This window comes from Thamnophis sirtalis, unplaced genomic scaffold, assembly GCF_051295495.1.
Source record: "Thamnophis sirtalis isolate CommonGarterSnake01/CBP01778 unplaced genomic scaffold, rThaSir2_p1.2 scaffold_2, whole genome shotgun sequence".
NCBI lineage: Eukaryota > Metazoa > Chordata > Lepidosauria > Squamata > Natricidae > Thamnophis > Thamnophis sirtalis.
The window spans coordinates 860515-883147 of NW_028261382.1; the positions used below are offsets into that span (position 1 = coordinate 860515).

The 22633-nt window shown below is 49.3% G+C and overlaps 1 protein-coding gene across 2 annotated transcripts in view; it reads left to right on the top strand.

Annotated features, from left to right (window-relative positions):
• VPS13C (vacuolar protein sorting 13 homolog C) overlaps nt 1-22633 on the top strand; it is a 70095-nt gene that overhangs the window by 39691 nt on the left and 7771 nt on the right. For both annotated transcript variants that reach the window (XM_087703955.1, XM_087703957.1), the window contains 28 exons: nt 434-663; nt 761-853; nt 1272-1637; nt 2374-2463; nt 3498-3653; nt 3983-4247; nt 5161-5321; nt 5646-5767; nt 5878-6172; nt 7790-8179; nt 8752-8856; nt 9910-10074; nt 10632-10760; nt 10925-11058; nt 11464-11590; nt 12876-13111; nt 13411-13561; nt 14791-14931; nt 15342-15423; nt 15871-15940; nt 16377-16488; nt 16953-17066; nt 18324-18463; nt 19650-19731; nt 19949-20062; nt 20586-20661; nt 20744-20907; nt 22214-22259. In XM_087703955.1, coding sequence (XP_087560081.1) covers nt 434-663; nt 761-853; nt 1272-1637; nt 2374-2463; nt 3498-3653; nt 3983-4247; nt 5161-5321; nt 5646-5767; nt 5878-6172; nt 7790-8179; nt 8752-8856; nt 9910-10074; nt 10632-10760; nt 10925-11058; nt 11464-11590; nt 12876-13111; nt 13411-13561; nt 14791-14931; nt 15342-15423; nt 15871-15940; nt 16377-16488; nt 16953-17066; nt 18324-18463; nt 19650-19731; nt 19949-20062; nt 20586-20661; nt 20744-20907; nt 22214-22259 — 4356 coding nt within the window. The remainder of the gene's footprint in view (nt 1-433; nt 664-760; nt 854-1271; nt 1638-2373; nt 2464-3497; nt 3654-3982; nt 4248-5160; nt 5322-5645; nt 5768-5877; nt 6173-7789; nt 8180-8751; nt 8857-9909; nt 10075-10631; nt 10761-10924; nt 11059-11463; nt 11591-12875; nt 13112-13410; nt 13562-14790; nt 14932-15341; nt 15424-15870; nt 15941-16376; nt 16489-16952; nt 17067-18323; nt 18464-19649; nt 19732-19948; nt 20063-20585; nt 20662-20743; nt 20908-22213; nt 22260-22633) is intronic.

A 22633-nucleotide genomic window follows, 5' to 3' on the forward strand; every position in this document is an offset into this window, starting at 1 on the left:
ATCAGCCGGTCAGTGTCGGCTGGCGGCTCCCCGGAGGAGAGCCTTCTCTGTGGCTGCTCCGACCCTGTGGAATCAGCTGCCCCCAGAGGTCCGGACCTCACCCACCCTCATGGCCTTCAGGAAAGCCGTTAAAACCTGGCTGTTCCGGCAGGCCTGGGGCTGTTGACCTTAGTGTTAAGGTCCAGCCCCGATTAGAACGAATGTGTGTTGTGAATTTTAAATTATTTTTTATTTTTCCCTTTTTCTTTCGCTTTGTAAGCCGCCCAGAGTCCTGCGGGATTGGGCGGCCTATAAATTTAATAAATGAAATGAGATGCCAAGGCAGGGATTGCTTTATGTTTATTAGCCATTGGGGGGGGGGGATGGGGGTGTGCTATTACTCTCTTGTGATAACCATTTCATAGAGCCGCAAACTGAATTTGAACTTTTACAGCTGCAGCTGCGCCATCAAACATGTCGGTGGTCGCGCACATCTTGGACCCAGAAATTGTGTTTGTGGCCAACTTGACCAAGGCCGATGCGCCGGCCTTGGCAGCTTCCTTCCAGGGCAGCTTCATGCTGTCGGGCGGCTCCGAGGCGAAGCACATGACCGCTCGGGTCCTGGACCTCAGGGTGCTGGCCTGCCCCTTCCTCCGGGGGGCGGCAAAGCAGAACGTCACCACGGTGAGCCCCGTGGCGGGATCCTCCCCTCTGCAGGGAGCTTCTTTCCCGCCCATAGGAAGGGGGCATTGACCCCAACATTCTGCTGGTCTTCTTCTAGGTGGTGCAGCCATGCTCTTTAATTGTGGAAGCCACGATGGATACTTCCGGAGTGCAAAGCGTGGATGTGAACATGGAGACCTTGGTTGTCAAAGTTAGTAACAGATTGCTCGCCCTGATGCTTGGGGGGGTTTCTAGAAAAATCTGCAGCTGAGGTGAGATCTACCGTGTGTAGAGTAGGAAATCCACTCTTCCAGGGAGGATCCCTGCAATACACACACAGTTCGGAGTTTCTGCCTTCTTGGTCCCCCATAGTAAAAATATTGGTTTGATTTTATAAGGAAAAATCTCGCTCTGAATTTACATGTAAATAGCAGCTCCTCAAGGCAAGCTGATATGTTCCACGGCCTCGATTTAATCCAGACTTTGACACTGAAGGCAGGATCCCGTGGCCAGGGAATTGCGGAGGTTGAAGTCTACACCCCTGAAAGTTGTCGAGTTTGAAAAACACTGGTCCACAATTGCTGCCTGTCTTATAAGTGAATCGCTCATCTCTAGTATCCTTTTTCAAGGTGTCGCCAATCATTCTCAACACTGTAATGACTATCCTGGCTGCTATGAAGCGGCAGGCCAAGGAGGAGGAATCTGGAGGGACCCCTTGTAATCCTGTGGACCTCTGGAGCGTCAAATCCGTAGACGAGTGCCAGAGTTGGTTCCTGGGCGTCGACATGGCCACGGAAGCCACGGAAGCCTTGGTAGCCAGCGAGCAGAGGGGAAAAAAGGAACGTTTTGTGGTGGTGGTGAAATCGGTTCAAGTCACCCTGGAGTGCGGCTTGGGACATCGTACCGTCCCTTTACTCTTAGCAGAATCTGCATTTTCTGGAACGGTGAAAAATTGGTCTTCTCTCATGTCAGCCCAGGCTGATGTGACGCTGGAGGTACGTAAATAGGGCCGGTCCCTCTGTATATAAGAGCCGAGGTGGCGCAGTGGTTAGAGTGCAGCACTGCAGGCCACTTCAGCTGACTGCTATCTGCAGTTCAGTGGTTCTAATCTCACCGGCTCAGGGTTGACTCAGCCTTCCATCCTTCTGAGGTGGGTGAAATGAGGACCCAGACTGTGGGGGCGATATGCTGACTCTGTAAACCGCTTAGAGAGGGCTGAAAGCCCTATGAAGCGGTATATAAGTCTAACTGCTATTGCTATTGCTAAATAAGTGGGAAGGAAGGAAGGAAGGAAGGAAGGAAGGAAGGAAGGAAGGAAGGAAGGAAGGAAGGAAGGGGCAAGAGGCTGATTCTGTATATATGTCTAAGAAATAGGAGCCGAGGTGGCGCAGTGGTTAGGGTGCAGCACTGCAGGCCACTTCAGCTGACTGTTATCTGCAGTTCAGCGGTTCAAATCTCACCGGCTCAAGGTTGACTCAGCCTCCCATCCTTCCGAGGTGGGTAAAATGAGGACCCGGATTGTTGTTGGGGGCGATGTGCTGACTCTGTAAACCGCTTAGAGAGGGCTGAAAGCCCTATGAAGCGGTATATAAGTCTAACTGCTATTGCTATTGCTATTTGTCCCTTGGCCTCGTCACAGGCTTCCGTGACTGTTGAGCTTGGCTTTTGTTAGTCGGGAAGAGAAAGCTCCGTGTGCTTCAGCTTTGTGTTCCCTCCCCCCTCCCCCCCCAGGTGAATTACTACAATGAAAACCACGCGCTCTGGGAACCTCTGATAGAACAAGTGGATCGAGAAGGACGTCGCTGGAACTTAAAGCTGGAGGTGAGCAATCCTTTAATGTCCCTTTTTGCCCATTTGTTTCCTGTTTGTGATAAAAGTGCAAAGTGTATTTCTTCCATCCTTTGGGGGAATTGGCGGTCTGGAACTTCACGAGGCAAGGGGATAGCTGCGTTTCATCTCCTTGTTCCAGTTAGTCTCCCAGATGAAGAGCCTTTCAGGACCAGTTACAGAATTAATTAATTAATTCAGTCTAAGCACTTATGCAAATGTTTTCTCTAATGCTCGAACAGCTGAAGAAAACGTATCGCTCCACATTATGTTTAATACTAAAACACCACGTAGAAAATAAGAAGTTGCTTCCCTTTAAATTTTCCTCATCTGGCTCTTTTCCTTCCTCTAAGATTAAAGGGAGGCTTTGTCTGCATTTATAGCTCTTCCTTTTCTTTTGGGGAAAGAAGGACATTCACAATTTGGGTATAACGCTGCCTTTTGTTCTAGACCTGTGATGGCCAATCTACAGCATGTGTGCCAGAGGTGCCACGCAGAGCCCTCTCTCTGGGCACACCGCTGCCAGCTGCCCTTCTGATTTCTGACACCCTGACCAGCTGGTCTTTGAGGGAGCCCGAGTGTCAGAAAATAGCTTGAAAAGCAACCCCAAAAGCCTCCAAAACCAGGTCATTTTTGGGGGCTTTTGTGGCTGTTTTTAGGCTATTTTTGAGCTATTTTGCCCCCCCCCAAATGACTTCAAAAATGACCCCAAAAAACAGCCTGAAAAATGGTCTGAAATGGGCCAAAAAGCAGGCTATTTTTCAGGGCAAAAAGGGCCCAAAAGACAGGCAAAAGCAGGCATGGGCATGCCGGCCAGCTGGTCTTGGGGTTTCCGGTGCTCCGAGATGCAGACATAGCAGGTACATTCCGGTTTTGGCACTCAGTGGTGAAAAGCTTCCCCATCTCTGTTCTAGGCATTCATAGGCCAAAGGACGAATTACTGTCCAAAGCAAACCTGGGACCCCAAACCGAGCATTTCGTGGGGTTTCCGAGGGTCATTTATTGGCCTTTCCCCTCTTCCCCCTTAGATGAAGACGAACCCCGAACACGACCGAGGTCTCTTGCCAGGAGACGACTTCATTGTTCTCCCTGAAGCCCAGCAGCTGATCTCTATCTCTTCAAAAGACACCATGAACATCACCGTATCCAAATGTTGCTTAACTGTCCTTAATAATCTAGCCAAGGTAAGTTGGATGGGACGGGAGAATTAGAATTAGAATTTTATTATTTGTATGCCGCCCTTCTCCGGGAGGACTCAGGGCGGCGAACAATTCAAGGGGAAAAAGGGGAACATAAAAAACAAAATACAAATAATAAAAGTAAACAACAGTCGCACAACCATACATGTCGAGAGGGGAGGGAACTCATCACCCCCAGGCCTGCCGGCAAAGCCAGGCAGGAGAAGGAACCCTTCCCCTCCTACGGTTCGGGCAGAATTCTCCCACCTTTTAATTCCTTTGACTGCTCTTTCCATCACCGCTCTCCGAGTAGTAAACCTGGGCTTTGTTGCTAGGGCTTCTCGGAAGGAACCGCTTCCACTTACGACGCCGCTTTGAAAGACCGGGCTCCCTTCACAGTCAGAAACGCTCTGGGGATCCCTGTCAGAGTCCAGGCCTGCAGGAACCTCCAGGCCGTGGGGTTTCCTAGAAGCGAGAGCACCCACGAGATCGGACTCGGCCAGAGCTTAGAACTGGAATGTGCCACCTCGGAGTCCCTGGACAGAAGAAGGCTTAGCATCCTACGTCGCCAAGACAGCTCTCTGTTAACCCTGAGCTTTGGTGAGGAGCTGCAGCGGTTCACTGCTATAATGCCGTATTTCGTTTCTTTATCCTTTTTTTCCGTTTTATTTTTTCCCCCACCCTCAAGCGCTTTTTATGCGTAGTGTATTTGTTGTCAAGCGCCGGAGAAACCAGGAGCTTCAGGCAGTTCGAATGAGCATAAAGATTGATTGCGTGCTTAAGCTCCCTACAAAAACCTGAGCTACTAACAGCGAAGGGAAATGGGCGGGAATTAAGGAAGCACTTAAGGATGGGCTGGACTCAGCTCTCTTGCGGACGGGCAGGGATTCATCAAACTTTTCAGACAAGAGCCGAGATGGCACAGTGGTTAAATGCAGCACTGCAGGCTACTTCAGCTGACTGCTAGTTCTGCAGTTCGGCGGTTCAAATCTCACCGGCTCAGGGTTGACTCAGCCTTCCATCCTTCCGAGGTGGGTAAAATGAGGACCCAGACTGTGGGGGCGATATGCTGACTCTGTAAACCACTTAGAGAGGGCTGAAAGCCCTATGAAGCGGTATATAAGTCTAACTGCTATTGCTATTTGACCCCTCCCTCGGGCTCAGCCTGGTCATCTCCTACATCTCAGTCATATTTGCAGGGGTATATATTACAGTATATATTTTCTGTTATTTTAAAAAAAGGGAATAATCAGTCAAATATACTGAGCTTTGCGGAGGTGAAAGAAGCATTTCCAAATGATCGAGAATGGTTTTCAGACAATAACTTTTTTAAACGCTTCCTTTGGTTTATCCCAGTCCTGTGGCAATAAATATTGTAAGCAGATCAAGTTACGTACAGCAGCTGTCAGCTTCTGGAGCCCGAATTATAGCTGAGTTGTAAACTGGTTTTATGTTTTGTAAGAAGCAAAGGGGAAGGGACAACATGAAAGAAAATTGTTTTGGTGCAAAACAGGGCCGGAAGGCTACAGTGAGGTCTCAGGGGTTCCCATCGCCAAGCCAGGACGGAGGCTCCATGCTGTGAGAGCGCCCCAGAGCAGCTCCTCCAACTCGGTCGTGGTGCAGATAGACGCAGAAGAAGGGAACAAAGTGATTACTCTCCGCTCCCCTCTCCAGGTAAACCATGTGATCCTGCTTCGGTGTGGGAAGCCTTGCACACCTTGAGTGAAAAAGTGGTGCTTTCCTGCAGCACCGATCCCATGTGGGAAACCACACCCTACTGGCAGGCAAGGTACTGCATAGAATCAGGGAGAAAACCCCCTTCCCTTCTAGCACTGATGATGTTCCCTAGTGGGGCCGTGAAATGTCTGCAAGAAAACTACCAAGCTTAGAGACCATCAAGAACTCTTCAGTTCTACCCTGAACGACAAGAAATTCTTTCTCTTCTCTTGGAACCACGAATCTATTCACGTGTTATTCACATTCTGTTTCCCATTTCAGATTAAAAACCACTTCTCTGTCCCATTTATAATCTACAAATTTGTTAAGGACATTAAACAGCTGAGGCCTTTAGGTGTGTCTCTTCCAGAAGAGGAATTTCATGTTCCCTTGGATTCGTATCGGTAAATATTTCACTCATTCAGATCCTCAAGCGGTTCTGTTTATTGCAAAGGATTTGCACTGTTTTTTGTCCCCCTCCAATGTCTTCTGCTTTCTGTGATTGGCTTCTTAGATGTCAGCTGTTTGTTCAGCCAACAGGCGTCTTGAAGGGACAATATGAGCCATCCACAACCTACATTTCCTGGCAGGAAGAACTGCACAGGAGCAGTGAAGTTACCTGTATGCTTCAGTGCCCAGCCACCAATACCAGTTTCCTGCCACTCCGCTTGAAGGCCACGGCTGTGCCCGATGAGCTCAACTTCATCGCAACTCACAAGGAGAACTGGGAGCCGGCCTACATTATTCATTTCTACCCCACGCTTACCCTGCAGAATCTTCTGCCTTACTCTCTGCAATACATCCTCGAGGTACCTTAGTCAAGAAGGGGCTGTGATGCAATTCAGAAAAGCCCAGGGGATTTCAGCATTCAGGACATCCCCTCCCCTCTTTTTTTTTCTTTTTGGCAACACCTCAAATTTTCTCTTTCTTCCCACAACTCTACTTACCGGTACTTAACTTTGCCCCAACGGCTTTTAGCTCTCTCCATCCCCTTGAAAGAGAATTTGAGAGGCATTTCAAACACATGGTGATGAACTAGAGAGCATTTTTTCCACTTTAAAAAAAAAGCCTCAGGTTCAGTGTATTCTAGGTTACAGGTAGCACCTGTAGCAGTCTGGGTGGGCGCACAAGAGCTGTTGTGTCTGAGGCAAGTGTAGACCATCTAGCCCAGGAGTCTCCCAACCTTGGCAACTTTATGACTTGTTGTAACGTTCCCGTGGTTCGCCCATGAGGCCAATGTGGAGAAAAGACATGGACACGATCTTTCTCGGGATGGAGCGACCCAGATTGGGGGTCTGGCAGCCCCTTTTATTGAGATAGGACAAAGGCAGGAGGAGCAATAGCATGTGATTAAAAACAGCCAGTAAAAGTACAATTTCTAATCTACTGCTCAGTCTATATATGGTCAAATCCTGGGCGTCATTGGTAGGGCACATCTCAGGATGTTATGTTATGAACTATCAGGATGTTATGGAGTTTTAGGAGTTTGTTTTCTCCTGTGTGGTTCAGCGTGGCTCTGCATGCCCTGGTATGAACTGGACAATGGGTGACACACACCTACACAAGGAACTATATTACAACAACTTGTGGACTTCAACTCCCAGAATTCCAGGCTTAAAGTTGCCAAGGTTGGAGACCCCTGGTCTAGTCCACTTCTTTCTCATGCAACTTTCCGAGGTGTGGACTTCAACTCCCAGAGTTCCCCCAACCAGCGTGGGAACTGAACTCTACCCCTCTGAGAGTCGCTGAGAAAGGCTGGTCTAGCTGAACCGGAGCAACTCCGCTAGGAATTGTGCCACGCTCTGGAAATTCTGCCGTGATGGAGAATTCCTCTTCCCGTTTGTTTTTCGTACTCTACCTGGAAACATTATGGTACTTCCACACTGTTACAGGCATATCGGGTCCCCAAGTTGTTTTTACCATATTTGAACTGTGCATTGCAAAACTCAAGGGTCTAATGTTCAGTTCAGTTCAGTTTATTATGTTTATATGCTGCCCTATTACCCCGAAGGGGACGCAGGGCGGCTCACAACTCAAACCAGGGAAGGGGGATACAAACAAAAAATTAAAAAACAAATGCTGCCTCTATGTCCCAAGAAGGGCTTAGGAAAGAGCCGAGGTGGTGCAGTGGTTAGAGTGCAGCACTGCAGGCCACTTCAGCTGACTGCTATCTGCAGTTCGGCGGTTCTAATCTCACCGGCTCAGGGTTGACTCAGCCTTCCATCCTTCCGAGGTGGGTGAAATGAGGACCCAGACAGTGGGGGCAATATGCTGACTCTGTAAACCGCTTAGAGAGGGCTGAAAGCCCTATGAAGCGGTATATAAGTCTAACTGCTATTGCTATTGCTATTCCCTCCCCCCCGCTCGGCCCTGCCCGGTTCTGCTCGCCTTCTCAGGCCCTTGATGGCTTTCGATGCTCTCCGCAGGGCACCGCGAAGGCCCACGAGCTGCACGAAGGAAGCGCTGCCGATGTTCTCCACTCGAGAATTAGCGGGGAGGTCATGGAGCTGATCGTGGTCAAATACCAGGGCAGAGACTGGAGCGGGCGCTTTCGTATCCATGATGCCCTGCCGGAGTTCTTCCCTGTCTGCTTCACCTCACATTCTGCCGAAGGGGCTACGTTGGATGTTTACCTTCACGTCAAGAAGTCCAGCACCCACACCACCCTCTCGGTCTATAGTCCCTACTGGATCATCAACAAGACTTCCCGGATCCTCCAGTACCGCGCCGAGGATGTTCATGTGAAACACCCAGCAGACTTCCGGGACACCGTCTTATTCTCCTTCAAGAAAAAGAATATTTTCAGTAAAAACAAGGTAGGAGGCTGAGTTTCTGGCCAACTTGCCTGAAGAAGCTCTGGGCTCTGCAGCTCTGGTGTTTTTTCCCCTAATAGCCTCTTTTGCAATTTGGAAAGGTTGGGCTTCTAAAAATTGCCTGTTCCCCTTGGCTAATAGCCCTCTGTTTTTGAAGAAGCTCCAATATATTTAATCAGCTGGGTATTGATTCACCCTCTAGACAGCGCTGGGCTAAATGTTTCCTCATTAATTTTATAGCTTTATTTTTTTTCCTTATTTGGTTTTACTAATTCTCACTTTATTGCAGATTTCCCCCCCTCATTTTTCTTAATAGGAAATGAGCAATTTGAATGCTGCTTTGAATGGATCTCAATTTTCTTTGTTTATGCCTGCAGCTATCCCGGTATGGATCCATTCTCTCCCCCTCACTGCCACCTCAGCGGTGATTTAAAGTTGTTGTCTCTTATCTTTTCGGGCGGTCAAGAACGTGTGAGATCTGGTTTCTTGCGACTTTCTGCACTTCATTCTGATTTTCAGAAAGAAACGCTTCGTTTTCTGTCCTCCAAACCTTTTGGTCCTCCCTTGTTGTCTAGATCCAGCTGTGCATCTCCACCAGTACATGGTCAAACGGTTTCTCCCTGGATACAGTGGGAAATTCTGGATGTGTGAAGTGTCCAGCCGGCAACATGGACTTTCTGGTACTGTTGGATTTCTGCCCTTCCTTCCTTCCTTCCTTCCTTCCTTCCTTCCTTCCTTCCTCCTCCTCCCTCCCTCCCTCCCTCCCTCCCTCCCTCCCTCCCTCCCTCCCTCCCTCCCTCCCTCCCTCCTTTGACAAATTGCTCTTGTTTATTCCAGCCAGAGGCTTGTTTCCCTGTTCTCCTCTCAGTGGCTGGGATGGGGTGATCCTTGGTCTGGGGAACCCGACTCCATCCTCCTGGCAGTGCACAACCAAAGCCATCCCTTAGATCAGCACAAAGCCAAAACCTTTCTAAGCCATGTTAAAATACACATTCTGCTGAGTCTTCTTGAAATATAAACTTTGAATTTGAATTTAATAAAATTTATATGCAGCACAATCCCGTAGGACTCCAGGCGGCTTACAAATACAAGAATAAAATAAAAACTAAAATATAGGGGGGGAAAAAGATAGATTTAAAAAACAACACACCATACACTCAGTCCTAGATGGGGCTGGACCTCATTATGGGGTCAACAGCCCCAGGCCTGCCAGAACAGCCAGGTTTTAATGGCTTTTCGGAAGGCCGAGAGAGTGGGAAGGGTCCGGATCTCTGCAGGTAGCAATAGCAATAGCAATAGCAGTTAGACTTATATACCGCTTCATAGGGCTTTCAGCCCTCTCTAAGCGGTTTACAGAGTCAGCATATTGCCCCCAACAACAATCCGGGTCCTCATTTTACCCACCTCGGAAGGATGGAAGGCTGAGTCAACCCTGAGCCAGTGAGATTTGAACAGCCGAACTGCAGAACTGCAGTCAGCTGAAGTAGCCTTCAGTGCTGCATTTAACCACTGCGCCACCTCGGCTCGGTAGATCGTTCCACAGGGCCGGAGCAGCCACAGAGAAAGACCTCCCCTGAGTGCTCATCAACCGGCATTGCCCGGTCGACGGCACCCGGAGGAGGCCCAGCTTGTGAGATCTTATGGGTCGTTGGGAGGTATGTGGCAGGAGGCGGTCCCGCAGATATCCAGGTCCCAAGCCATGTAGGGCTTTAAACGGTAACCTCATTCCGCAGGTTGGCGTTACCATTCAAATGAGCAGCTTCAACCTGACTCGTATCGTCACTCTGACGCCATTCTACACCATCACAAACTCCTCTTCCTTGGAGCTGGAATTCGGAGAAATAGGAGCTGACGGATCGTTTCCTACTAACAAATGGAATTACTTCTCGCCCTCAGAGGTAGCGTCCGAAGGCCGAGTCGGTCAGCTTAGCTGTCTTGCTCTCAATGTCCTGTTTTCTGTGAAACAAGGGCTTCTTAAGAGTTTCTAGTTGTAAAACGTAGCTGTGATGTTAGTTGTTCAGTGTCCAGCTCTCTTGTTAATTATTATTGATTATTATTATTGAGTGAATCAATAATCTTATTATTGATTCACTCCGATCTGTTGGAGCAGTGTTTCTCAACCTTGGCAACTTGAAGATGTCCGGACTTCAACTCCCAGAATTCCCCAGCCAGCATTCGCTGGCTGGGGAATTCTGGGAATTGAAGTCCAGACATCTTCAAGTTGCCAAGGTTGAGAAACGCTGTGTTGGAGCACTAAAGCAGCACATTCAGAGGGAGCTCAACGTGGTAAATAATGGATCACCAAACTTCACAACCTTCCTCTACAGCTAATGTGGAATCTCCAGAGGGCGCCAGGTTGGAGAACGTGCCGACTCCAACTTCTTACAAGACATTAATCAAAGCAGTTGGCCTACTTATTTCTTTATCTACCCCCTGTTCTCTTTTCGCCTGCTAGTGTGTTGCATTTTGGCCTGAAAGTCCCTCTGGCAAGCTCTGCATCAGAGCGAGCGGCTCCGAACAATTTTCCAAGCCCTTCTTCTACAACCGACAGGACAACGGGACCTTGCTGAGCCTGGAAAAAATGGTAAGACGGCAGATTAAGCTTGTTCTTCTCTTTTAAGGCTCTGAAAGCCACCTGGGGCCCTGGCTGTGCCTCTCCCCCTGACCTTGCAGGTGGGAGTCATGGGGAAGGGCCACTTCTGGAGCTGCAGTGAAATTGCAGGCCATCGCTTCTCTTCCTCCCCACAGAACACGGGTGTCCTGGTGAACGTCAGCCTGGCCGAGCATTCCATCGTTATCAACGTCTCCGATTATTACGAGGGGGCTGCCCCTGCGTTGGTCATCAACCAGACTTCGTGGGCGACTCTGAAGTACCAGCAGAGGTAGGTGTGGGGAGGCCCCCGTGTCATCTGGCCACTACCCGGGGGAGGGCCTTCTCTGTGGCAGCTCCGACCCTTTGGAACGAGCTCCCTGCAGAGATTCGGACCCTCACCTCTCTCCAGGCCTTCCGAAAAGCCGTTAAAACCTGGCTGTGTCAGCAGGCCTGGGGTCGATGAGTTCCCTTCCCCTCTCGAATCGTGTGGCTGTTTTTAAATGCCCTGTATTTTGTAGTTTTTGTGTCTTTCCCTTCCCGTCCTTGGGTTTGTGCGCCGCCCTGAGTCCCGCAGGGAATAGGGCGGCATATAAATAAAATGAAACTCAAACTCAAACTTGAGCGAGAGGCGCTGCTCTTGGAGGGCAGGGGGCATCCCAGGGGTTTCCCACTGGTGTTTTTTTCATCCATGCAGCGGCCTGCAGGAAGTGATGGAGCTGAAGCCGAAGGAAGTTAGATTGTTCGTGTGGGAAGATCCTACAGGGATGAGAAAATTAAGTTGGAACTATGCACAAAACACGGGTGAACTGGATCTTCTCAAGGTAATCTGTATCTTTAAAAAGAACCTGTCAATCTAGCAGTCTCAGTCTTTGTATGCTCCTCCCTCCGGTTCCACCACAAAACCGCGGACGACAAAATCGCGCTCGACGAAAGTGCGTACGTGACGTCATCGCGCTGTGATCGATAAATGTAAAAATAAAGCGAAAACCTTACCCTAACCCCCCCAAACCTAACCCTAAACCTAACCCTAAACCTAACCCTAAATGTAACCCTTAACCTAACGCTAAACCTAACGCTAACCCTTAACCTAACGCTAAACGTAACCCTAACGCTCTAAACCTAACCCTAACCCTAACCCTTAACCTAACCCTTACCTTTATGTGAATCGGCTTGCTTTAATTTTATTTTTATTTCAATTTTTAATTTTTTTCGTCGCGCTGTGATGACGTCAAATGCGCGCTTTCGTCGAGCACGCTTTTGTGGACCGCGGTTTTGACGGGTCACGCCTCCCTCCCCCCTCCCTCGCTCCCCTGCTGCTGGAAATAGCGTTTAATTTTTGAATCCAAAAGCCTCCTGCTCAACATATTCATTTGGGCAGCTGATTATTTTATAGCCTAGCAACCCCTTTTCAGCAATATTTATGCTACTTTCTTCAATCCTTTTTCCTTGCTAATCAGCCAAAGACTATTTTCAAAGCTAAATTAAAGGATTCGCTGAGGGACGCGGTGGCTGAGTGGCTAAGACGCTGAGCTTTTCGATCAGAAAGGTTATTAGTATTAGTATTTAATCAATTTATAGGCCGCCCAATCCCGAAGGACTCCGGGTGGCTTACAGAAAATACATTTTAAAAAAATAATAAAGAATTAAAAAAAAAAACCAGAGAAAAACAAATTAAAAACCACATCATGCACTCAATCTCAAGGTCGGCAGTTTGGCGGTTCAAATCCCTAGCGTCGCATAACAGAGTGAGCTCCCGCGACTTGTCCCAGCTTCTGCCAACCTAGCAGTTCGAAAGCACGTTAAAAAAATGCAAGTAGAAAAATAGGAACCACCTTTGGTGGGAAGGGAACAGCGTTCAATGCGCCTTTGGCATTTAGTCATGCCGGCCACGTGACCACAGAGACGTCTTCGGACAGCGCCGGCTCTTCGGCTTTGAAACGGAGATGAGCACCATCGCCCCCTAGAGTCGGGAACGACTAGCGCACGTGTGCGAGGGGAACCTTTTAAAGGATTCACTACTTTAACAGAAGCGTATGCAAAGGGTTCCCATTTTGCTGCTTACCATCCTTCTCCTTGCCTCCTCTTCTTTTTCCCTTGCCAATTCAGGACGAGTGTGGGCAGTTTCCGTACAACGCCAACACCCCCATCCACTGGGTCTCTTTCCTGGATGGGCGGCAGAGGGTCCTGCTGTTCACGGAGGACGTGGCCTTGGTGTCCAAAGCGAGGCAGGCCGAGGAGATGGAGCAGCCTGACCAGGAAATAAACATCGCTCTTCAGGGCCTCGGCCTTTCCCTGGTCAACAACACCCGGAAGCAGGAGATCTCTTACATAGGCATCACCAGGTAAGGTTGATCGTCCGGGGGGGTGTTGCAGGTGACGCTTTTGGTGCAAAGCTTTAGTTGGTCGTATTTCCCTAATCAAATGCCCGTTTTGGAGTCTTTTAATATAAAAAAAGAAAAAGCTGCTTAAAATGGATTTGACGGAGGTTTTTCTTGTGACTCCTAAGTGGCATTCGGTCTCGGTCACATTGCAGAGAAGCAGCAGTTTAGAAATTAAATAATTAAGAGATGTTTCCTTTCAGGGCGTGCAGTGTATTTGCCTCTAAGGATTTGGCATCTGATTCTCCCTTTCTTTTTCGCAGTTCCGGCATCGTCTGGGAACTGAAACCAAAGCAACGGTGGAAGCCCTTCAACCAGAAGCACATCAACCTCTTGGAACAGGTTTATCAAAGGCGTATCTCTGCGCAGAGCACGGAACCTTCCGGCTGGATTAAGATCAACAACAACTTTGAGGTAGGCTGGAGCCAGAGGTGGAGGCCAAGCAGGGCCGGATTTAGATGAAAAGGGGCCCTAGGCTATTCCACTTACGAGGCCCTTTCACCTCCCATTTTTAAGTTTGTAAATTACATGAGAGACAATAAAATACATAATTACTGTGATATATATCAATATATATCGATATTTATAGCTGGCCTCCCGACGGAGGGCGGCTCTGCTCTGCGGCAAAGGCAGCGAGGCCAGCCGCCTCCCCTGCTGCGCTCAGCTGCCCGGCTCGGCCCCCTCACCCTCACCTGCCTGGCCGCTGGTGGGCTCCGCATTGACGGGGCGGCTACTGGGAGCGGCCGTGCCTCTCGCCCGACCGCCGGTGCCGGGAACGTGGGCGGGCTCCCCAACTGCCGCGGTGCTGGAACGATCTTAACCAATACATTTTTATGTTTGTTTATTAGTCATCTGCGTAGAATTTCTCCTTATTTTCGGTTCAGTGTTTTAGTGTTCACTGTTTTTAGAATAGTGTAGTTTTAATTTTGCTAACAATTTGAATGTAGGCCCCTCTTGATCTTGAGGCCCTAGGCTGAAGCCTAGTTAGCCTATAGGGAAATCCGGCCCTGAGGTCAAGTCCTCCACGTGGCGGAAGTGCAGCTGAGCCTCGGAGGCTGGGCAAAATCTCTTCTTTGTGACTCTCCACTCCCTTTCAGGAGTGAGAAACACCTCCAGCCCGTTCTAGAGTTGTGGGGTCCTAGGTGCTCTCTGAGCTTGGTGGCCTCCTTGCAAACATTTCATTACCGGACTAGGTAACACAATCAGCGCTAGGCTAATGCTAGTTCTTGAGTCCAGGGCAGGGCATTTGAGCGTTGAGAAAGACTGTTTCAGGTTCTGGACAGCCAAGAGCATATTTCAGCATTTAAGGTTTGTTGAATAGCTTCGAATCAAGATGATTGACATTGGAGCTCCTGAACAATGCCTGACTTTGGGCCTTGAAGACAAGCAAAATAGCCCAGGGCTGGGTTAGTCAAGGCGTAGTTTTCAGAGGGGCAAGGGGAAATCCGGTGTCTTCGTCACTGTTGTTGTGTCTGTCACAACAAGAAGTGAGAGGCACAATAAGAGGGTGGCAGTTGAGAGGAAGAAGATTTTCACTGTTTCTCAGGAGTTGCATTTTGGGCTGAAATGTCCCCCGTATCTTGGGTCGTGAAGCGAGGGGCAATACAGAATGGCAGCTCTGTAGCTCTGCTTTCTATTTCCAGATAAACTTTGATAAGGTGCCAATGGAAATGCGCCTTCCATTCAGATGCATAATCAAGCGAGACTTTCTGTCGGCCATCCAAATTGAATTCAAGCAGTCCGCGCATCAAAAGAGCTTACGGGCTCAGTTATACTGGCTGCAGGTAAGGTGCCTTTGCTCTCGGAGAAGGCTAATCTCTCCCCCCCCCTGCCCCCCCCAGGGATTAAGAGGCTGGGTTTCCGAAAGATGATCGCCCCGAGGCCCTTATCGCTGTACTTATCCAGGGTCGGCTCCTAGAAATCCACTTGGTGGTGTTCCTGAAAGAGAAAACGAGACAATCAAAAAACGTTACAGCTGTGTTTTGTGAGAAACATTAACATCACAATTTCCTCCTCAGCAAATCCTCTTAGGCTTTTCCTCTTAATCTGGTATCACAACTCCACCGTCTTTCCGATCCGTTGGCATTTTTAGTTAAATAGAGGCTGGCACATCCCGCCTGCAGAGTTCCTTGTTTAGAAATAACTGGCAGACTGGTTAACGGCCTCCCTATACCCCTGTTCTCCTCCCTTGAAGGTTGACAACCAGCTCCCCGGTTCCATGTTCCCCGTGGTGTTTCACCCTGTGGCTCCTCCCAAATCCATCGCACTCGATTCAGGTGAGATGAATTTCAAGCACCAGTTGACCCACAAACTCAGGGGTACCCAACCTTGGTAACTTTTAATAGCAGTTATAGCAATAGCAGTTAGACTTATATACCACTTCATAGGGCTTTCAGCCCTCTCTAAGCGGTTTACAGAGTCAGCATATCGCCCCCAACAATCCGGGTCCTCATTTCACCCACCTCGGAAGGATGGAAGGCTGAGTCAACCTTGAGCCGGTGAGATTTGAACAGCCGAACTGCAGAACTAGCAGTCAGCTGAAGTAGCCTGCAGTGCTGCATTTAACCACTGTGCCACCTCGGCTCTTTAAGACCAGCCGGCTGGGGAATTCTGGGAGTTGAAGTCCAAAGGACTTAAAGTTGCCAAGGTTGGGACATTCCTGATATTAACCAAACCAGGCGAAACAGGCATTCAATTCATCTCTCTCTCTTTCTTCGACTTAGAACCGAAACCATTCATTGACGTCAGCGTCATCATCCGATTCAATGAATACAGCAAAGTGTTGCAGTTCAAGTAAGTAAATTATATTCAGCCGTGTCTGAATATTCAGGCGTTGTATCCGTCTGGTTCCCAACAACAGCCATGTTCTTCCCATTCAGAGAAAAGGTAAAACAGTCCACTGATTCCCTAGGTGTAGATTTTGGCGTAGCATTTCAAGATGACTCCCTCCACAGTTCCCTCTGGAGCAGTGTTTCTCAACCTTGGCAACTTGAAGATGTCTGGACTTCAACTCCCAGAATTCCCCAGCCAGCATTCGCTGGCTGGGGAATTCTGGGAGTTGAAGTCCAGACATCTTCAAGTTGCCAAGGTTGAGAAACACTGCTCTAGAAGATGTGGGGGTCTGATTGCAGGTCCTGGCAGATAAAACCCGGGGGCCCTTCCCGCTCCCCCCATTCCAGAGTTGCTCTCCTGCAGGCTTCCTGGGTCAGTTCTGATTTCCTCCTGCCAGGTATTTCATGGCTCTTGTCCAGGAGATGGCCTTGAAGGTGGATCAGGGATTCCTAGCAGCGGTGATTGACCTCTTCACTCCAGCCACAGACCCAGAAGCCGAGAAGCAGAAGGTAGCCACCGCCTCCACTTGGGGGGGATGTATTAAAAACTGGAGGAATTAAAAAGAAAAAGGGAATAACAATAGCAGTTAAGACTTATATACCGCTTCATAGGGCTTTCAGCCCTCTCTAAGCGGTTTACAGAGTCAGCATATTGCCCCCAACAATCTGGGTCCTCATTTTACCCACCTCGGAAAGGATGGAAGGCTGAGTCAACCCTGAGCCGGTGAGATTTGAACAGCCGAACTGCAGAACTAGCAGTCAGCTGAAGTAGCCTGCAGTGCTGCACTCTAACCACTGCGCCACCTCGGCTCTAGAACCCTCCCCCCCCCTTTGAAAAAAAGCACAAGCGAGGCTACTGAAAGGCTTGAAGATATTAACTGGAAGAAGCTTCAGTAAACAGATGTGAAAATGTGCAATGTTTGTGCTTGAACCCAATTGAGGATACCTGTTCAGACTTATTTCTGTTTTAACAGGCCGGGTTGATACAGAAAGATATCGATGCTCTTAACACGGAGTTGATGGAATCCTCCTTGACGGACGTATCCACGCTTAGTTTCTTTGAGCACTTCCACATTTCTCCACTGAAGGTATCTTGTCATAGAACAGCACTTCCTCCCCCCAAAAGATCTCCCCTGGCACGAGGCCGTCCCAGGGCACCTGAAAGGGGCGAAGCATTTGCCCCAATGCCTCTCGGTTATTGATGTCAGGGCGTTGAAGTTTGCGGTTCGGCCCAAGCTCCAAGGCTTTAGCGCCAGGAGCACTTATTCCCTCCAGTGAGCATCGCCTGAGACCCCCCTCTGAGGAGAACCACACAGCCCCCTTCCTCATTTCCCTGTTTTACATCCTTACATGAGCCCAGCAGGGAGAAAATGGCTTTGTGGCATTCTGGCTCTGCTTCCATATATGGTAAAGTTTAATTTCTTTCTCCATTAGCTAGCTAACTAGATGGAAGAAAACATCTCTTGGGTTAATTTGGAATAATTTGTGGAACTGGCCTTAAATTCTGGGTTTTTTTTTTACACTTTGAGCCTAAAGGCTTCTTCTTAGAGGACCACAAATTCCATAATTTGCTTTTCATTATCACGGCCCTAATAGGAGGCATTATTTCTACTTCTATTTCTCCCTGTCCCCCAATATTTTAAAAGTGCCTTTTTTTTTTCATCAGACGGCTTTGCATTTAAATTTCTGGGCAGAAATGCTAAATTGAAAATTCAGCAGAACGTTCCTGGCGGAATTCTTTTGATTCCCTCCTCAATTTAATAAATTGCAAACAGGATCCAGAGCCAGCTTTGAGACAAGGTTGATATTGAGGTTTTTGAAAGGAGACTGTACGAATGAATGAATGAATGTGGCTGTGAAACTTGCCAGAATTTAAAAAGCTGTCAAAAATGAGTTAACTGAAAACTCAATAATTGTTATTTTTTTTAAAGGTGGCATTTAAATGAATCCTGCATTCAGCAAAGCTTAATAACTAACCGTGGCTCTCTTGTTGTGATTGTCATTCAGTTGCTAAGTCATATCCAGTTCTTTGTGGCCCATGGACCACAGCATGCCAGCCCCCCCCCCTCCTCTGCCATCCCCTTCTCTCCTTCCACCTTTCCCAGCACCAGGGTCTTCTCCAAGGAGCTCTCTCTTCTCCTTAAGGCAGTGGTTCCCAAACTTGGCAACTTTAAGACTTGTGGACTTCAACTCCCAGAATTCTCCAGCCAGCTCTGCTGGCTGGAGAATTCTGGGAGTTGAAGTCCACAAGTCTTAAAGTTGCCAAGTTTGGGAACCACTGCCTTAAGGGGGCAAAGCATTTCAGCTTCAACGGCTCTCTTAAGCGCTGCTTTCTCTCTTGCCAGCTCCACTTGAGCCTTTCCTTGGGCTCTGACACCGACGCCTCCGAGTCCGGCCAGGGAGACATGATCGCCATCCATTCCGTCAATCTGCTCCTGAAGAGCATCGGAGCCACGCTGACCGATGTGGATGACCTCATCTTCAAGTAAGGGGCTCCGGGATTCGTCTCCAGCGGTTCCTGGCAGTAGGAGCAGCCCAGGGACAATTTATGTGAGGGTTCCACCAAGGGACTTGGACCATTGTTTGCTTCCAGTGGGACCATGGGCCAGGGAGTCCACAGGCGTGGGTTCCCGCATTTCCTGGGCTTTGTGCTGCTCCTGTCAGTCGAGATTTGGAGCAGCAGAAAGACCCATTTGACAAATATGGGTTGAAAAATCCACACGCCACAACATCAAAATTGCACCACCTTCCGAGGCAAAAGATACAAACTCCATTGAAATCAGGTCCCAAACCGCAAGAGGGATTGGATTTCGTAATGTAACTATCCACAAAAGTTTTCTAAAACGCAGCCATGAATAGCAATAGCAATAGCAGTTAGACTTATATACCGCTTCATAGGGCTTTCAGCCCTCTCTAAGCGGTTTACAGAGTCAGCATATCGCCCCCAACAACAATCCAGGTCCTCATTTCACCCACCTCGGAAGGATGGAAGGCTGAGTCAACCCTGAGCCGGTGGGATTTGAACCTCCGAACTGCAGATAGCAGTCAGCTGAAGTGGCCTGCAGTACTGCACCCTAACCACTGCGCCACCTCGGCTCCTATTTCTTAGACATATATACAGAATCAGCCTCTTGCCCCTTCCTTCCTTCCTTCCTTCCTTCCTTCCTTCCTTCCTTCCTTCCTTCCTTCCTTCCTTCCCACTTATTTAGCAATAGCAATAGCAGTTAGACTTATATACCGCTTCATAGGGCTTTCAGCCCTCTCTAAGCGGTTTACAGAGTCAGCATATCGCCCCCACAGTCTGGGTCCTCATTTCACCCACCTCGGAAGGATGGAAGGCTGAGTCAACCCTGAGCCGGTGAGATTTGAACCGCTGAACTGCAGATAGCAGTCAGCTGAAGTGGCCTGCAGTGCTGCACTCTAACCACTGCGCCACCTCGGCTCTCTCAGGCAGGAGATTAGGTCCACAAATTTTGACCATAAATCTGCTTGCTGGATGGATGGCTTGTCAGCTCTGCTGGGTTTCAGTAGAAGGGGATGAAGGGTAGCTTGCTCCACAAGGGTGCCCTACAGAGTAGATCCCGTAAGATTCTCTAAATGCAGAGGAGGCTGGGTTTCTAAGCAGTGGATTGCCACTATTCTCCGTGAGGTTGTTTATCTGCTGCTTTCAGGCTCGCTTTCTTCGAAATCAGATATCAGTTTTACAAAAGAAATGAATTGCTGTGGAGAGTCATCGGCCATTACAGAGGGCAAGTAAGTAGTCCCGGTCCTTTGCCCCCCACCCCCCACCCCTTTGCATAAACCCCCATTAGCAAGCGCAGCCCGGAGCCATTGCGGTTTCTCTCCTGGTTAAGGGCTCCTCCTTTTGACCTAGGAATCCCTTCTCCTTTTACTCCCCTCCTCTCCTGCTTCCAGTGTCATTTCAAACACTCATTTTCTGTATTATTATTTTTTGCTTGTCTCTTGAAAGTTCCTGAAGCAGATGTACATCCTTGTGTTGGGACTGGATGTCCTGGGCAACCCCTTCGGCTTAATCAGAGGCCTTTCGGAAGGGGTGGAGGCCCTCTTCTACGAGCCCTTCCAGGTAGGGCCTTGGAGCATTCATTTCATTTATTAAATTTATAGGCCGCCCAATCCTGGAGGACTCCAGGCAGCTTACAACGAAAGAAAGAGCATTGTGGAACGATGATTAAAAGCAGGAAACCTTGGGACAAGGTTCCACCTTCCCACCCTACCAAATCCCCCTCCCCAAATGCCATTTTTAAGAGAGGCCTATTTCGGACGGAGGCCCTGAAGACTAATAAACCCCGGGGGGAGGGGGGTATCCGTGAAATCTCGGCTCTCGCTCGTGACTCCCTTCAGGGCTGCTGCCAGTATGTGATAAGACTCAGGATGCGGAGGCTCCTCTCCCCCTCTGGCTTTTCCATGGGGGCTCCAGCGAGGAGCATGTGCTAGTGGCCACGTAGCTTTAAGTAACTCATTCCAAGGGTTCAGCTGCCGCCCAAGCCCTCCACAGCCACGATTGGCCGGGGGGGGGGGGGGTGCCGGATGCCCACTTAACGCTTAGCTTTGCTCTCAAAGTCTGCTTGGGGTCTGCTTCTCCGTAGGGAGCCGTCCAGGGGCCCGAGGAGTTTGCCGAGGGCTTTGTGATCGGCGTGAGGAGCCTCCTTGGCCACACCGTCGGTAGGTGGGGCACCTTGGGTGGGTGGAGGAGCTTCCCGGAGCTGCTCTCCGTCGGCGTCCCTGAACTCCCCTTGGCTCGCAGGGGGTGCAGCCGGCGTGGTGTCCCGCATCACCGGCTCGGTCGGAAAAGGCCTGGCCGCCATCACCATGGATAAGGAGTTCCAGCAGAAGAGGCGAGAGGAGATGGGGCGCCAGCCGAGGGACTTTGGGGACAGCCTGGCCAAAGGCGGAAAGGGCTTCCTGCGGGTACGCCGATTCTTTTAGATACCGCTTGGGGTTCTGGGCCAAGGTGGCGCAGTGGTTAAATGCAGCACTGCAGGCTACTGCTAGATCAGCAGTTCGGCGGTTCAAATCTCACCGGCTCAGGGTTGACTCAGCCTTCCATCCTTCCGAGGTGGGTAAAATGAGGACCCGGATTGTTGGGGGCCATATGCTGACTCTCTGTAAACCGCTTAGAGAGGGCTGAAAGCCCTATGAAGCGGTATATAAGTCTACTGCTATTGCTATTACCCTCGACTGCAGGGCGGTCCAAATTGGGAACTTTAAGACTTGTGGGCTGGCTGGGGAATTCTGGGAGTTGACATCCACAAGTCTTAAAGTCCCCAAGTCTGGACAGCCCTGCCCTACTGTATGAAAGGAACCCCACCTCCGATCGGTGCTGTGTTATGTTTCGGGTGTGTTTCATTTTCTCCTGCTAGTGAGTAAAACAGAAAACAGAAACCAGAACAACAGAAAGAGGACTATTAATTATATGCAGTAACATTGTGTTTTGATGTTGTTTTGTTGTTTTGTTTTGATATCGTTTTCAAGTGTTTCCTAGACATTTTGGGAACAAGGCGTACCCTCCCTCGCTGTGTCCTTTGTGCCTGCGTGGGTGAGGGGGGCGGGAGAGCCCGCTCGAAGGTGGGGGATGAGTTTCCCCAGAGAGCAAGCTGGGGATCCCTGGGTACCTTCAGGGGGGCCCTTTTCAGGAGCAAGTAGCAATGATGTAGAATGCAATGAGGATTTTTGACCCTGCAGCGTTTGGCAATTTTTTCTATGGAGCAGAGTTTTCGAAAGAGGTCAGAAAGAGGAAGGTGGGTTGGAATTCCTAGGCCTTGTTTAGCTTCTTCTGGCCCAGAACCTGGCAAAAGTTACAGCCGGTTCTTGGATAATCTCCTGCCACGTAGAGGTTTTGATCCATCTGCTCTCTGGGGTTTAGGCCGATTCCAGCCAGGAAGGCTGGATTCATGCTGAGGAATTCCTAGAATTGACATGCAACCTTCTCATAGCTACTATGACCCACTATTTTCCCAAATTGCTTTGGGAAGTAATGAAAAGTGGAATATGGTCTTGTTTTTCACAGGCTGGGCCCTGTGTCTTAGCTGCCTTTATTATCAGAATTTCTGGTTCTGATGAATTGTCTTCAGATGAAAGTTTGAGTAGGCTGAACCCGCCGCGAACTCAAAAATTTCCCCAAAAAGTGGAGGGTTGGGGTGAAATGAATGGGAAACTTTGCCATCCTAACTTGCTGCACCATTTCTCCCCCCCCCCCCCCCCCGTTTTCTTTAAGGGAGTTGTTGGCGGAGTAACTGGGATGGTCACAAAACCTGTAGAAGGTAAGTGAACTGGAGTTAATTCTCACAGAGAATGAGCCGAGGTGGCGCAGTGGTTAGGGTGCAGTACTGCAGGCCACTTCAGCTGACCGCTATGTGCAGTTCGGCGGTTCTAATCTCACCGGCTCAGGGTTGACTCAGCCTTCCATCCTTCCGAGGTGGGTAAAATGAGGACCCGGATTGTTGTTGGGGGCGATATGCTGACTCTGTAAACCGCTTAGAGAGGGCTGAAAGCCCTATGAAGCGGTATATAAGTCTAACTGCTATTGCTAATTCAGTCAAGACACATATAAATATGACAGCAACTTTAGTAACTGCTTTGCTGCATATTCCGTTTAAATGTCCCTGATTTGAATCCCCTGAAACACGGTCATGAC